General features: G+C 42.5%; 1 protein-coding gene across 6 annotated transcripts in view; it reads right to left on the bottom strand.

The window, feature by feature from the left end:
- Window positions 1-12806, bottom strand: part of SETD5 (SET domain containing 5) — a 71031-nt gene that overhangs the window by 5798 nt on the left and 52427 nt on the right. For 5 of the 6 annotated variants that reach the window (XM_052777599.1, XM_052777598.1, XM_052777600.1 and 2 more), the window contains 5 exons: window positions 11815-12068; window positions 9180-9236; window positions 6509-6976; window positions 4411-4697; window positions 647-780 (listed from right to left, as the gene is read on the bottom strand). In XM_052777599.1, the coding sequence (XP_052633559.1) occupies window positions 647-780; window positions 4411-4697; window positions 6509-6976; window positions 9180-9236; window positions 11815-12068 (1200 nt within the window). Of the gene's footprint in view, window positions 1-646; window positions 781-1952; window positions 2054-4410; window positions 4698-6508; window positions 6977-9179; window positions 9237-11814; window positions 12069-12806 lie in introns of all 6 variants that reach the window. The other variant, XR_008233538.1, reaches the window with a different exon arrangement.

The following is a 12806-nucleotide window of genomic DNA, read 5'->3' as shown; positions in this document are numbered from 1 at the left end:
CCACAGATGGATAAAAGAGGGGTATAATTTCAGCTCAGGTTACAAATTACTGACACTGCATGCTACTTGGTAAGGACAACGCTTTACTCAGAGAAGAAAGGAACATCAACACAGAACTGAATTCATCTCAGTAACAAGGTGCATTTCACAAAACTGACAAATATAATAACTCAGGACATCAAGTAATTTCAAAAAGAGCTAAAGTAAGGCTTGGAAGCTGAATTATTTCTTAGCACTGCCTAAAGCCTATACCTGCATTTTAGTGTGATAATACATTTATCCACATGTTCAGCCAACTAGAATTATTAAATGATAGCACTTTCATCCCCAGAACATAGGGGCAATTGAGGCAGTGCTGCTTAACCCAGCTGTCCAAGGACAAAGAAGTTGTCCCTGCCAGAGCCAAGATGCAGGTAGTCTTGAATCCAAACCCTGGAGAAACCTGGAGGTCTTCCAGGTCTAACAGAAGAGGGATATAGGCTCAAGCAATATCTGAATAACAATAAGGTATGGTTTGCAGAAGGCTCTTATAAGGCATTGATAATGTTAAAGATGAAGGTACAACTAACTTCATAGACAAGTTTGCAAAGTTATCTGAGCCCATCATTTCCCACCAACCAAGTGTTCAAAAGTTTCATCTTCCTACCTGCATCTCTCTCAACAGCACTGTCACAGGTAGGTGAGGATTCATTTCTCTGGGATACCTTTGCACCACTTCGCAGCACCTTCTCAAGTATGCCTCGGCCCTCTCGAAGCCTCTCCACCGATGTTGGGACCATCCTGCAACAAAAACCCAGTAACAGCTGAGGATTGCTATTATGCAGCTGAGAGCGATGTGACCAATGCACAAGGGGGCTGTGGGGTCCTTGGTATAATCACAAGACAGTCTTTAAAGTCTCTGCTTAAATTCACTGGTATTATGTTAGTGAAAATGCAAACCCCTACCATAGAAGGGAGGGATCAGAGACCACCAGCTCTCTAGACAGATGAGGAATAAACTTCTGAACTCCTTTTGCAATGTAAATAACCTCCTGTGGGATTTTAGACTGCCAGTCACTGGCTGCCATGATAGCACTGCCCTCAGAAAAACAAAGTCTTTACTCTTATCAAAAACATGGTATAAACATCCTGTTCAGTAGATCACCTGATTACAGGACACCTTCTCCCAGAAAAATTGTTTCAAGATTCAACAGCATTTTGAAAATCCTGGTATTGTTTTAAGATTAGATGCAGTTATTTTGCATAATTACTTTTATTCAAACTAAAAAGAAGCAAACCCAATACCTTTATGATAATACAGTGTCAAGACAGTACAGTCAGATAATGCAACACTCCTGGAGCAGAGCTAGCTTGGCTATTTTGCCCATTAATGCTACTTTGTCCTGTTTATTTTGTAATGTGAAAACTCTCCGCTCAAGATTGGTGCTAGATCTTGTTCCATTATATATTACAAGTGTCTGGTCTGAGGGTGAAAAAGAGGTGAAGTGGCTTTCCTAAAGCCAATCTGTAGAAGAAAAACAGAGCCACAGACAAACCCCAGACCCCTGCGTCAACATTCAATCTACCATGCACAGGACCATCCAAATCTTTTCAGAAATACGTGTTTTAACCTATAAGATAGTAGCACCTTGACCAGGGATTCACAATGCCTTTACCCTAGACACTGAAGAACATGCGCCTTAAAAATGCCTGAATTTAAATATTTAGTATAATATGAAATGCACTGCATACCATGTAAGCATGCAGCTTAACACCATATTAACAGATTTCTGTATTTCATTTTTTTTCGTTTTAAAGATATATTGAAAACTGTGCTTTACATTAGCTTTTTTTTTTTTTTTTTAAAATGTATAGCCCAGACATTGAAGTTCACCCCTCACTGAAGCAGAAGGGAGAAGGGGCCAGAGTTCACACCTCATGGAGGTGAATGGGGTGAGGGGGTGAATTCACACCTTCGTTGCTGCTATTGTTTTGCTGGAGACAGTTTTCTGCAAGGCTGGGTTTACTGGGCAGCAGCACATCTGTTTACATTGTGATGGCTGTATCTTGGCAACTGAAAGAGACAGAAACTTAATTTTTTTTAAATGAAAGCTATTGGCAATTATTGTAGAATTCAGCAAAAATCTGGACAACTCTAAAAATTAAGGCACGTAATTTTAGTTCCCACCATTTTCTTCTGTCCCTAATATTATACTATTGTGAATGTCTGGAAATGTATCTGAAATGTAAGCACTCAGAGTTAAAGATGAAATTGGGTCACAACTTTAACTCAGCAACATGCAGTTTCTAATACAATTTTTAAAAGTAGAAGATGACTTTACGTTTCTTAGCCTTGCCCATTAAAACACAGAAGAACAAGAATTTAAAAGGCAGCAAATCTGCTTAATCCCATTTCAAAATGTATCAGCATGGTTTCAACTTTATATCCAGTGTCCCATAACAATACGATCTTTATTCCCATACAATACTTACTCATGAAACCATGTGAGAAACTGGAGCTAGAGCACCTGCTGAGGAGCAGCAGATGAAGCTCACAGAATATAAAACATGGTACTAGAGCAAGGCTGCCACAGTGACACCTCACCCCAAACTATTTTTTTTTTTTTCATTTGGTTAAGGTTTTTCTTTCACCCTTTTACAGGCAGAAGGAAGTGGCACAGGTGAAGAAGGACATGGAATATCAACACTTGTACAGAATAATATTTGATTATAAAGTAATGATTATAAAACTAATCATCAGCTGACTGCCTCAGCTGTGGCCAGTCCCAACCTCTGGCAGAAGGTCATCTGGTAGACAGAGTACTGTCAGAGAGGTACAAGACAAATGATTTCTATTGATCTCTGCTTGAAGTCTGATGGAAAAGTGAAGAAAACAGATCTTATTACTCCTGCAAATTCACCCAAAACAATGTGTCTCAAGCACTTTCAACATAGACTTCATACTGCTCACTGTCTTCAGCATTGCTTAGCATCTCTTCCCTTACCATCCCCCTGCCATTACACGAGCAGTGACACAGCTATGTATGTGGAGAATCAGCATTGAGAAAGGTATGCCTTTTTGCCTGTGGTGTGCACGAACAGAACTTGAATACAAAGCAGCAGAGCCAGTGTACTACACAGCTCCAATCAGCAGAACATCCTAAACATCACTGCGTTGACTCTATAATGCAATACTCTGCATTTCAGTGCTGCAGTACTTAATTTTTTGGACCAGTGTCCTGGTTTCAGCTGGAATAGAGTTAATTGTCTTTCTAGTAGCTGGTATAGTGCTATGTTTTTGAGTTAGGTATGAGAAGAATGTTGATAGTAACAACTGAAAACATCAGTGTGTTAAGTAATATTTAGTCTAAAGTCAAGGATTTTTCAGCTTCTGATGCCCAGCCAGCAGGAAGGCTGGAGGGGCACAAGAAGTTGGGAGGGGACACAGCCAGGACAGCTGACCCAAATTGGCCAATGAGGTATTCCATACCATGTGACATCATGCCCAGTATATAAACTGGGGGGAGTGGGGGCAGGGGGGATCGCCACTCAGGGACTAACTGGGCATCAATCGGCAGGTGGTGAGCAATTGCATTGTGCATCATTCGTATATTCAAATCCTTTTGTTATTACTATTGTCATTTTATTAGCGTTATCATTATCATCATTAGTTTCTTCTTTTCTGTTCTATTAAACTGTTCTTATCTCAACCCAAGAGTTTTTACTTTTCCCGATTTTCTCCCCCAACCCACTGGCAGGGTGGGGAGTGAATGAGCAGCTGCATGGTGCTTAGTTGCTGGCTGGGGTTAAACCATGACAACCAGACATTACTATCAGGTTCAAAAGTTTTTGAAGACCAGCCTATCTCCTTATCAAACCTTCTCATGGTAACATGATAAAGGTGGTTTTTCCATGCCTTCGGCAAGCCACCGACTGCAATCTGGTAACTACTCTTCAAGCTGTGTGTGCAAGACATTAGGAAAGCTGGAGTTGTTTCACTGTCCCTGCTTCTCAAATGCAAAGTTGCAGAGGGCTCTGTTAGCTTTTCTTCTGAATAGGAGCTGACTTAGTATCACTCGTGTCCAAAAAGAGTGGAGGTTCAGCAAGAAAAGACCTGGATTAAATTTTCATCGCAAGAGCAAGACCTTCAGACCTGAGACCTTAAAAGTAAACTGGTGGAAGAGAGAGACAACTGTTTAACTTCATATCTTTCAAGACAGATTTTTGATACCTAAATCAAGAACTAAAGGGCAGGCTGAGAAGGCTACTGGTATCCTTCATGGTTGTTTAGCAATTACAAAAGAGAACAATAACGCCAAGAGACCCGACTGAATCCGTCCGACTGCACATATTGTTATGGAAATGCCTCCTAGAAAGTATGATCCTTCTCTGTGGAGCAATCTCAGGCTTGCTTGGAAGGATAACACTCACCACCTACTGCTGATGTTCTCCTGGGATTTGCTGAGTGATGTTGAGGAACTAGCCCCCCTCGAGTCTGGTGGGCTGATGTCCTCTACATGAGGCAGGGAGGGATGAGAAGGGGAGAAGCCACTTTGTGGGGAGGATGGGGTTCGTACTACAGAACCCGGCAGGCTGTTGCCATCTGTGTCAGTCACAGAACTGCTGCTGCCCTGTCGGGTAGGAGTCCCTGTACATCGCATTGAATCGCCTCCCTCCTTGGCTTCTTGTTTCCGCTTGCGGTATTCTAGTAGAGATACCTGGGAGAGAAAAATACAGCTATGAGTCAGGGAATGCAATGGACTAGGATAGGGGGAGGAACACACCCACACACCATTTTAAAAATCTATTTCTCTGGGTTTGCAGATAACACTTTAAAAGGTATACTGGGATTATAAAATCTTCCCGAATCTGCAGGCACTCTGGAAAAAGAGCTAAGTGGTACAAATTTGGACTACTCTACTGCCATGCTCACCCGCATTTTACTCTTTATGACCAATACTTCAGCAGAAACACCCAGCTGGTTTGCTTCTCTAACGACCTGGAATTTCACATTACTTCAGTATATGCTTGCATATTCAAGCATCAAGCCTCTATACCCTCCTCCTCTCAACACCTTTCACTCACTGTCTCTGGTTTGTGACATTATATAAAGTGTGTATCAGTATCTGTACATCTCCAAAACAGATAATAAGAGTCTTCTTCACAGAACTGGTATCTTCAGAGAGTCCTGTTCATCTGTACTAGTTCAGCCACATTAATGCTAAAAACTTGGTAAAGCCTTGCACAGAATTTTAACCTGCTTAAAGCAGGTTCCTGCTATGGTAGTATTGCAAACTTCCAGCACTACCACCTGAACAAACTACTTTTGGCAAAGATAGAATGTATTTTGTGCAAAACAGTCTCAGATTTGTCAAAGACACAGACCAAAAGGTCCCAGATAATGTAGTCTCGTAACACAGGGACAGCAGAACCAAAAATACACAAAAATTTCCAGCTGAGCACTTACCTTTCAGTGTGCTTTCCCCTTAGAGTTATTACAAGGCACAGAGCCATAAAGAACTCACAGAAGGCAGCTCTGCTGAAGAATTTATCAACTATGACTCAATGCCTGTATAGAAGGCTTTACGATGATAAAATATTGAACAGGATATTTCCAAAAGTAACTCAACATACAAAGGTTTTAAGATAAGTGTAACTTTAAAAGAAAACCAAAGGGGAAAAAAAAAAAAATCAAAACCCTCTAGAAATGGAATGGAAATAAGATATTCCATCCAGCTGGACACTTATACAAATGACCTGAGTTACCATGCTTGCAATAAAATAAATAAATAAATAAATAAATAAATTCCAAGCACACGAAAAGGCACCGATATACATTTACACCAGCACATGTTTATTTGTCCCATGGGTACCCAGTTTTAACATAGCAATGCCTGACTTGTCACTTTCACTCAGTTTTAGTCCCATGAGGGTCACCGGTCTGCTATTAGAAACCAGTACACATTTGCTTTCTTTAAGCAGTATTTCTGTGTTTTTTCATTTCAAAAAGCTAAAATTTAAGTAACAACCCTCATCTACTTTTCTTGCAATGTTACTCTGTTTCCATATTAATGGAAACATTGTAATATGTTCTAATAAACAGCCTGTTTTCTTTTGAAACATTAGACCGTCTTTCCTAGTAAGGAACCCTTTTATCCTGATAAATAACACTTCCACCAACTAGTACAGCTGCATTGTGTTATTGCTCTAGGTCTTGTCTCAGTTTAACAACTGTTTATGAAAGCTGCTAGTATCATGCTTTCCTTTCTGTGCTCCCAGAAGGGGTATTTTCATCATGGTCTTTTTCTTCCACCTCTCACATCAAAATCTTGCCTAAAGCGTAGCTCACTCTCTTTTAACAACTTTTAGACTGTTCTCATCCAGGCACTGTATGCCTGGATTACTTGCCCAGACTGTATTTTAGTTGTATTCTGCCTTCTTTGTTCTCCCTGTTAAGTCTTTCCCATGGTGCTTACTGTTCCCACTCAGGTTCCTGCAATCTAAGAGTTTCTTTTACAAGAGTACTTGCCTTCTTCCTTTGTGGTGGATTCTGGGGAGCAGATCTGACGCCTTCACAAGCCCTCTCACTGCAGGGAGACATGGATCCATGCACTGTCTCTTTAAGCAGCCCTGACTCGTGTCTGCTGAAATATCCTTCAGCAGGAGAGCTGCAGCATCCTACTTCCGAATTCATTGGCTTCCTCTCTCCCAAAGGAGCAGATCCCCGCAACAACCCATCTACACGTGGCATAGCGTTCAATGGGGAGAAGGCATACATTAAATTAAACTCTGTCCGAAAAGCCTGATCAGAGCTTCGTAGCAGCATCTGTGCTTCCCCACTTTTCCCTGGGAAGTTCATCTCTGAAGTAGAGTTTATGGAGGGTTGTGGAGCCAGATCAGAGGATCCAAAGCTGAGCAGCGATGGCCGTTCTGGGCAGGTGTTTGCACTGGAATCCAGGTACCCACCCTTCAAATCCAGGTCGGATCGGAGGCAGAGCTGGAAAATCCGAGAAGGATATAGGAGGGGGGTGGGAAGTCAGGAAAACAGTCAGGCAAGGGTAGGGAGAGAAACTTAAGTCAGAAAGTACTCTGTACAATGCTAGCTTACTGCTTTCCAGTTCCTTTCTCATTACCCTTTTGGTCGTTTCCTGCACTGTTTTGCTCATTCTACAGGGGAATGACCAAGACTAAATAATAATCAGTTTAGCTGTCTAGTACGAGATGCCCTTTCCCCTTTAGCAGTCTTGCTGCAGCAAGAGGATAAGGCTCAGCACTATCCCCACACAGTCAAGGAAGAAAACCAAGCATTTTCAATTGCCTCTATGTCCCAAAGTTGATGTTAACACATAGTACTAGCTAGGTTCATTATGGGGAGAGAACAGAAAAGATCTGCTGTCCATTTAGATAGAAAAGATATGCTGATGCTGTCCATTTACTGTTTTATTGGCCAAGTTCTTGACTGTCCCAAGTCAGCCACTACTAACTTCCTAACAAAAAAATGCCCAGGACCTCCTAGCCATTTGTTTTCACTTATTGTGAGCTTTGGAAATCTCTAACAATACTACATTCCTTTAATTTATACAGCATTTCTACATTTTACATTCTCTAACAAAACCATAATGGCATCATCTTTGTGCTGTCACAGTTTCTGGAGCACTAGGCACTGACACAATGGTATATCCATTTATCTACTTGAAGTGCCAAAAAGCTTCCAGGGCAACGGCATAATCATCTCCTTCACCATGTTAATGTCAGGATCTCAGACAATGAGCATAACTGACAAGATTTCATCCTCTTTGCAGGACTACAGTGCTTAGGGAAAAACACAGTACCACCAGGCACCAGCTCTGCCCTACTGCTGCTGCTGAGAATGTTTCCTCTGCTGTATTACAGCTCCAAGTAATCTGCAACATTAGAGATGAGTGCGTATTTTCTACTATGAAACAGTCTCTGAGCAAGGTACTTCACCTTATATTTTACAACAGGCCAGTAGGTAAACAAAATACTACTTTGTCATCTCCTCAACAGCTGGGGGTGCTGGCTGACAGCTGGGGGTGCTGACTGACAGCCGGCTGAATATGAACCAGCAGTGTGCCCAGGTGGCCCAGAAGGCCAGCGGCATCCTGGCCTGTATCAGAAATAGTGTGGCCGGCAGGAGCAGGGAGGTGGTTGTTCCCCTGTACTCGGCACTGGTGAGGCCGCACCTCGAGTACTGTGTTCAGTTTTGGGCCCCTTGCTACAGGAAAGACATTGAGGTGCTGGAGCGTGTCCAGAGGAGTGCAACCGAGTTGGTGAGGGGCCTGGAGCACAAGTCTTATGAGGAGCGGCTGAGGGAGCTGGGGTTGTTTAGTCTGGAGAAAAGGAGGCTGAGGGGAGACCTTATCGCTCTCTACAACTGCCTGAAAGGAGGTTGTAGCAAGGTGGGGGTCAGTCTCTTCTCCCAAGTAACAAGTGATAGAACGAGAGGAAATGGCCTCAAGTTGTGCCAGGGGAGGTTTAGACTGGATATTAGAAAAAATTTCTTTACTGAAAGGGTTGTCAGGCATTGAACAGGCTGCCCAGGGAAGTGGTGGAGTCACCATCCCTGGAGGTGTTAAAAAAATGCATAGATGCGGTACTTCAGGACATGGTTTAGCAGGCATGGTGGTACTGGGTTGATGGTTGGACTTGATCTTAAAGGTCTTTTCCAACCTAAACCATTCTATGATTCTATGATTTTAAGTCTGCAAGTGAACAGGTGATAAATCAAGACTGAAGAGAGCAGGTCAGGTGCACCACTGTGTCCTTGTAAGTCAAACTAGTAGTGAATGCTTTCCCTTTTCTTCCCCAGTAGTCACTTTGCTGCTACTGAGTAAATATCACACACCACTTATCTGCTGGGCTGGGGCTGAAGTTGCTTATGGTATTTCCAGGGTCCCCAGACCTCTTGCCTTCACCTCAGTAGCTGAGACATACCAAGTCTTCACACTGCCCGTTTCCCACCAGTGTCAACAAGTGAATAATAAATTCCAGTCTTAAAGTTGTTTGCTCTCTTGTGACAACCCTGAAAACTCTCCTCAGCCTTATTGTGACTAATGCTCCACCCTTTTTCCCACTTGCCTCCGCACTTCTCATCCCTCCCCTCCCACCATGGCCTCAAATGCACACACAAGCACGCACACTTCCAGCCTCAAATGCAATTGAGACTGTGTGATAACTACCTCAGGTGACATGGACTCAGGCCTATGCGCAGGGGAACTCTCAGGGGAGGATACGTTCTAGAGGAGGGAAAAGCATCATGTTATTCATCTACTTAAGAAGTCAAGAAACAAAATAAAATCAATTAAAAAACAAACACAGAGGTTAGCAATGGCTATTCTAAACAAAGACTATCCCAGGAACTGGCCCCAGCCTGGATGGCAAGTCTGTCCGTTAAGCGGTTTCTAAAGCTTCCTGGAAGGACACAGACAGGACTGGGTTACTGTGTTTCATGCTATAACTTAGTACCCAAACCAGAGCGCATAAACGTTAAGAAAAGCAGCATCTTATTCTTTGCATTTCTGATGCCAGCAGATAGATTTTTGCACCACAAATTATAAAGAAAGCCATTTATGGCATTTAGTCCGAGAACATGGGAGAGATGGAAAGCCTGTTTTTGCCCAAAAGGTAAACTAAGGTCCCCCAAACACTATAGTGAACTTTCACGGACATTATACTAGAAAACAAAAATGTCTCCTTCAATCCACTGTGGGCAACCTTTCTGGCTAAAGTCAAGAGAATAAGTGTGAATTCAGCTTCAGAAGTCAGAATTCAGGAGGACAGCTTTATGAAATGTTGTATCATCTGAGCACCTATCAGTGGAAGGCAGTGTATGCATGTGATGGTGTGGTTAAGGCCTCCTTCCCAAGCACTCTCCTTTCCATGCTACTGAGCAGGCCTAAAATAGAATCAGAACTGAAGAAGGTTTCCCAGAGGTACATTGTCATCAGAGAAATATGGCAGGAGTCACTGCCCTCTGCAAAGCAGAAACACTCAGAAAACTGAGGAATCTCAGAAACTTCTTGGATAAAAAAAGCTTCTGACAAACTCCACAGAAAAAGTAGATGCATGTCATCACACTTCTAGTCACTCCTATGAATATGGGAGAGGCTAAGCACCCTCCAATTTGTTTCCAATATAAAAAGTCCCAAAACTGAGTCTGAAAAAACTCAGTCTGTAAAAACCCAGCCAACCACAGCTTCAGAAGCTTATGATACAAGCTCTTCACAGAGCAGCTAGGAAATTAATCATGAAGGAAGTTTCTTAAAAGCCACAGGTTTCAGAGATGTATTCCCCAGCAAGCCAGGATGTCAAGCAACATCTTCTGCTCACTTGAAGAAGCTTGTGAACTGCTGGAAGAACCTTTCTGCTGTTCTCTTCCCACAGTGCCATAGGACTGAATTATAAAGCTTTATACATGGGGAGATGTATTCACTCAAGTTAGAATTGATGGTAACTAAATGAAACAGTCATGACATTAAAATAGCAATATTATGAATGAGCTGCATTAAGAGAAATACAGAAGTTTGAACAAAGAAGCCTATGGTCTATTGTGCTGTTAGACTCTTTTCAAGGGGAAAAAAGGTAAAAGGGGCAAGTAAGATATAGATGCCCAGTGAAATCCAGGCTTCCCATGTCTTACACATGGCAACAAGAAATAACTAACACTAAGGTGGGACAGGAAATTAGTGACTAGACTGTGGAGGTCCATGGCAACACTGCCCTGATCTGCCATCTCAACCACAGCAAAGGTAAGGATTGTTTCCAGTCAAGCTCTGTGCTTGAAACAGTCTTTCATGTCTCTCCTCAATGCTCTGCAATCTTCCCTGCTAACCTCTACAGATCTGCCTCTCAGACAGCTTACAAGAAAGGGCTCTCAAAGAAAATAATCAAAAGCACACTAAGCTAAAAATACCACAAAGGACTGTTTGCGCTGTTGCAAAACAGATGACGGATTCCTGCAAAACAGTCCCTAGTACGGAGCAGTCTGTCACTGCACAAAATATTTTTTTTAATGGTTTTAACTGGCAGAGTGTGAGCAGCTGGCCCAAAGATTCCAATTTTAAAAAAATGAAAATACGCAATACTAGAAAATAAAACTAAAACTGCAAACAGCATGACCCCTATTTAAAGGCACAGAGCAGCAACACAAAGTGGAAGGTCCTAGCTGGATGGATGCTGATAACTCTCACACAGAGTTGAGAGCAAGGGAAACCACCTACACAGACTGCTCAGCACTTCTGCAAATTTTTGCAAAAGGAAACTTCAAGAAATCAAAGGTATAAGGTATTTTCCTTCTACCCAGTCAAGGGAAAGGAAAATCAAAGGATATAGTGGAAGCTGATGTAAAGTATTTCTACCATACATGGGGTTTCTGAAAGCTGTTTAGGGAAAGAGAAGCTGAGGATGTCAGACAGCCTTTGAGAAGTGGAGCACTGTTGCACTCTTTGGAAGAGGCAGGGATTGAAAGCCACATTGGCAGAGATCTGAAGTGGGGAAGATGACTAAAGAACACTGAAAAGCCTGCAAAATTTGGGAGCTACTGTGGAGAAATGGAGAAAATAATTAAGACTAACGTTACTGATAGCTATGAAGTGAGGGGAAGGTGGGCTGCAGCAAGGTTTGATATTTAATAGAGCAGGAGATTTGTCCAGAAGTGGAGTAGAGAAGAAAGACAGCAGTGCTCCTGAGTCTGACACTATGATGCTGCTCAGGAATATAGCCACATACTCAAAAAGAAAGGTGTCCCTAGTGCTACCTCTACTGCAAATATTCCAGTTCCTCTCTTTTTAGAAAGGAGTCCCCAGTCAGATTTACCTCAAACTGTAGTGGAGTATTGCAGCGACTAGCAGCCAGAGAAGGAATTGGTGAGAACATCATGCCATAACCATTGCGACTCTCCTCCTCTCCTGGCAGTGATGAGCAGGGTGTAGCCAGCTGTGGGCTCACTGAGCCAGGAACCAAAGGGATGGGAGGTGGAGGGGTGACGGGAGACAGCGGCCTCAGCAACTTCTTAACATTCTGCTCCATCAAGTAGCGAGACTTCCATTTCTTCAGGGGACTCAGCAAGTCTAAAAAACAAACTGAGCTGAACACAGGGCTGAACCATTAACCTTAACCATGTGCAAATGACACGCTGTCTCCTTCTCCCTACTCCCAGCCCAAATGGAGCCCAAAAGTCTCCAACGTGACTACGAAAGATTCCTAAAAATGAAGTACCTCTGAAGTACTTCTATACCACTCTTGAGGCACGTCTAGATACTGATAACAGAACAATACATAATCAGGAACACACAGTGAACAAGGAAAGGAAATATTTCAACTAGAAGTAAGCACAAAAGGGAGCCAGGGAAGACAGGAAGGCATAAAAAGAGGAGAGGGGAGTGGAGGAGAGGGGTCAGAGGACATGTCATTGTCACTGTGCTATGAACAAACCATAAGCAGCTCAGTTGTCATTACCTGAACCTCATAGTTCCCTATAGGCTACATCAATACAGCCCAAACACATTTTGCTCCCACAAAGGATTAATGCCTTTCCCTCAGGCCTACCCCTATTCAAAATAGTATCTTTTTTTGATGCTCAGTTTTAAAAAAGAAAAAAAAGTATTCAGTAAATTCTGCAGTTCAGTTGTTTGTTTCTTCAGGTCTTGCTTGGAGACGTGCATTTATTGGTTCTGGCATTCTATTAATTTCCTATTTGTCTAACTTTTCAATAATCAGTTCTGTATTATCTGTGTGTTGTCTAGCTTCCCGTCTGTCATCCTTGGAAAACTGATCCCTCACTGGGCAGATCTTCACCCTCTTTCTCT

The sequence above is a fragment of the Harpia harpyja genome, chromosome Z, assembly GCF_026419915.1.
Source record: "Harpia harpyja isolate bHarHar1 chromosome Z, bHarHar1 primary haplotype, whole genome shotgun sequence".
NCBI lineage: Eukaryota > Metazoa > Chordata > Aves > Accipitriformes > Accipitridae > Harpia > Harpia harpyja.
Note: the sequence above shows the minus strand (reverse complement) of the source record. Positions and strands in the feature narration are given on the sequence as shown.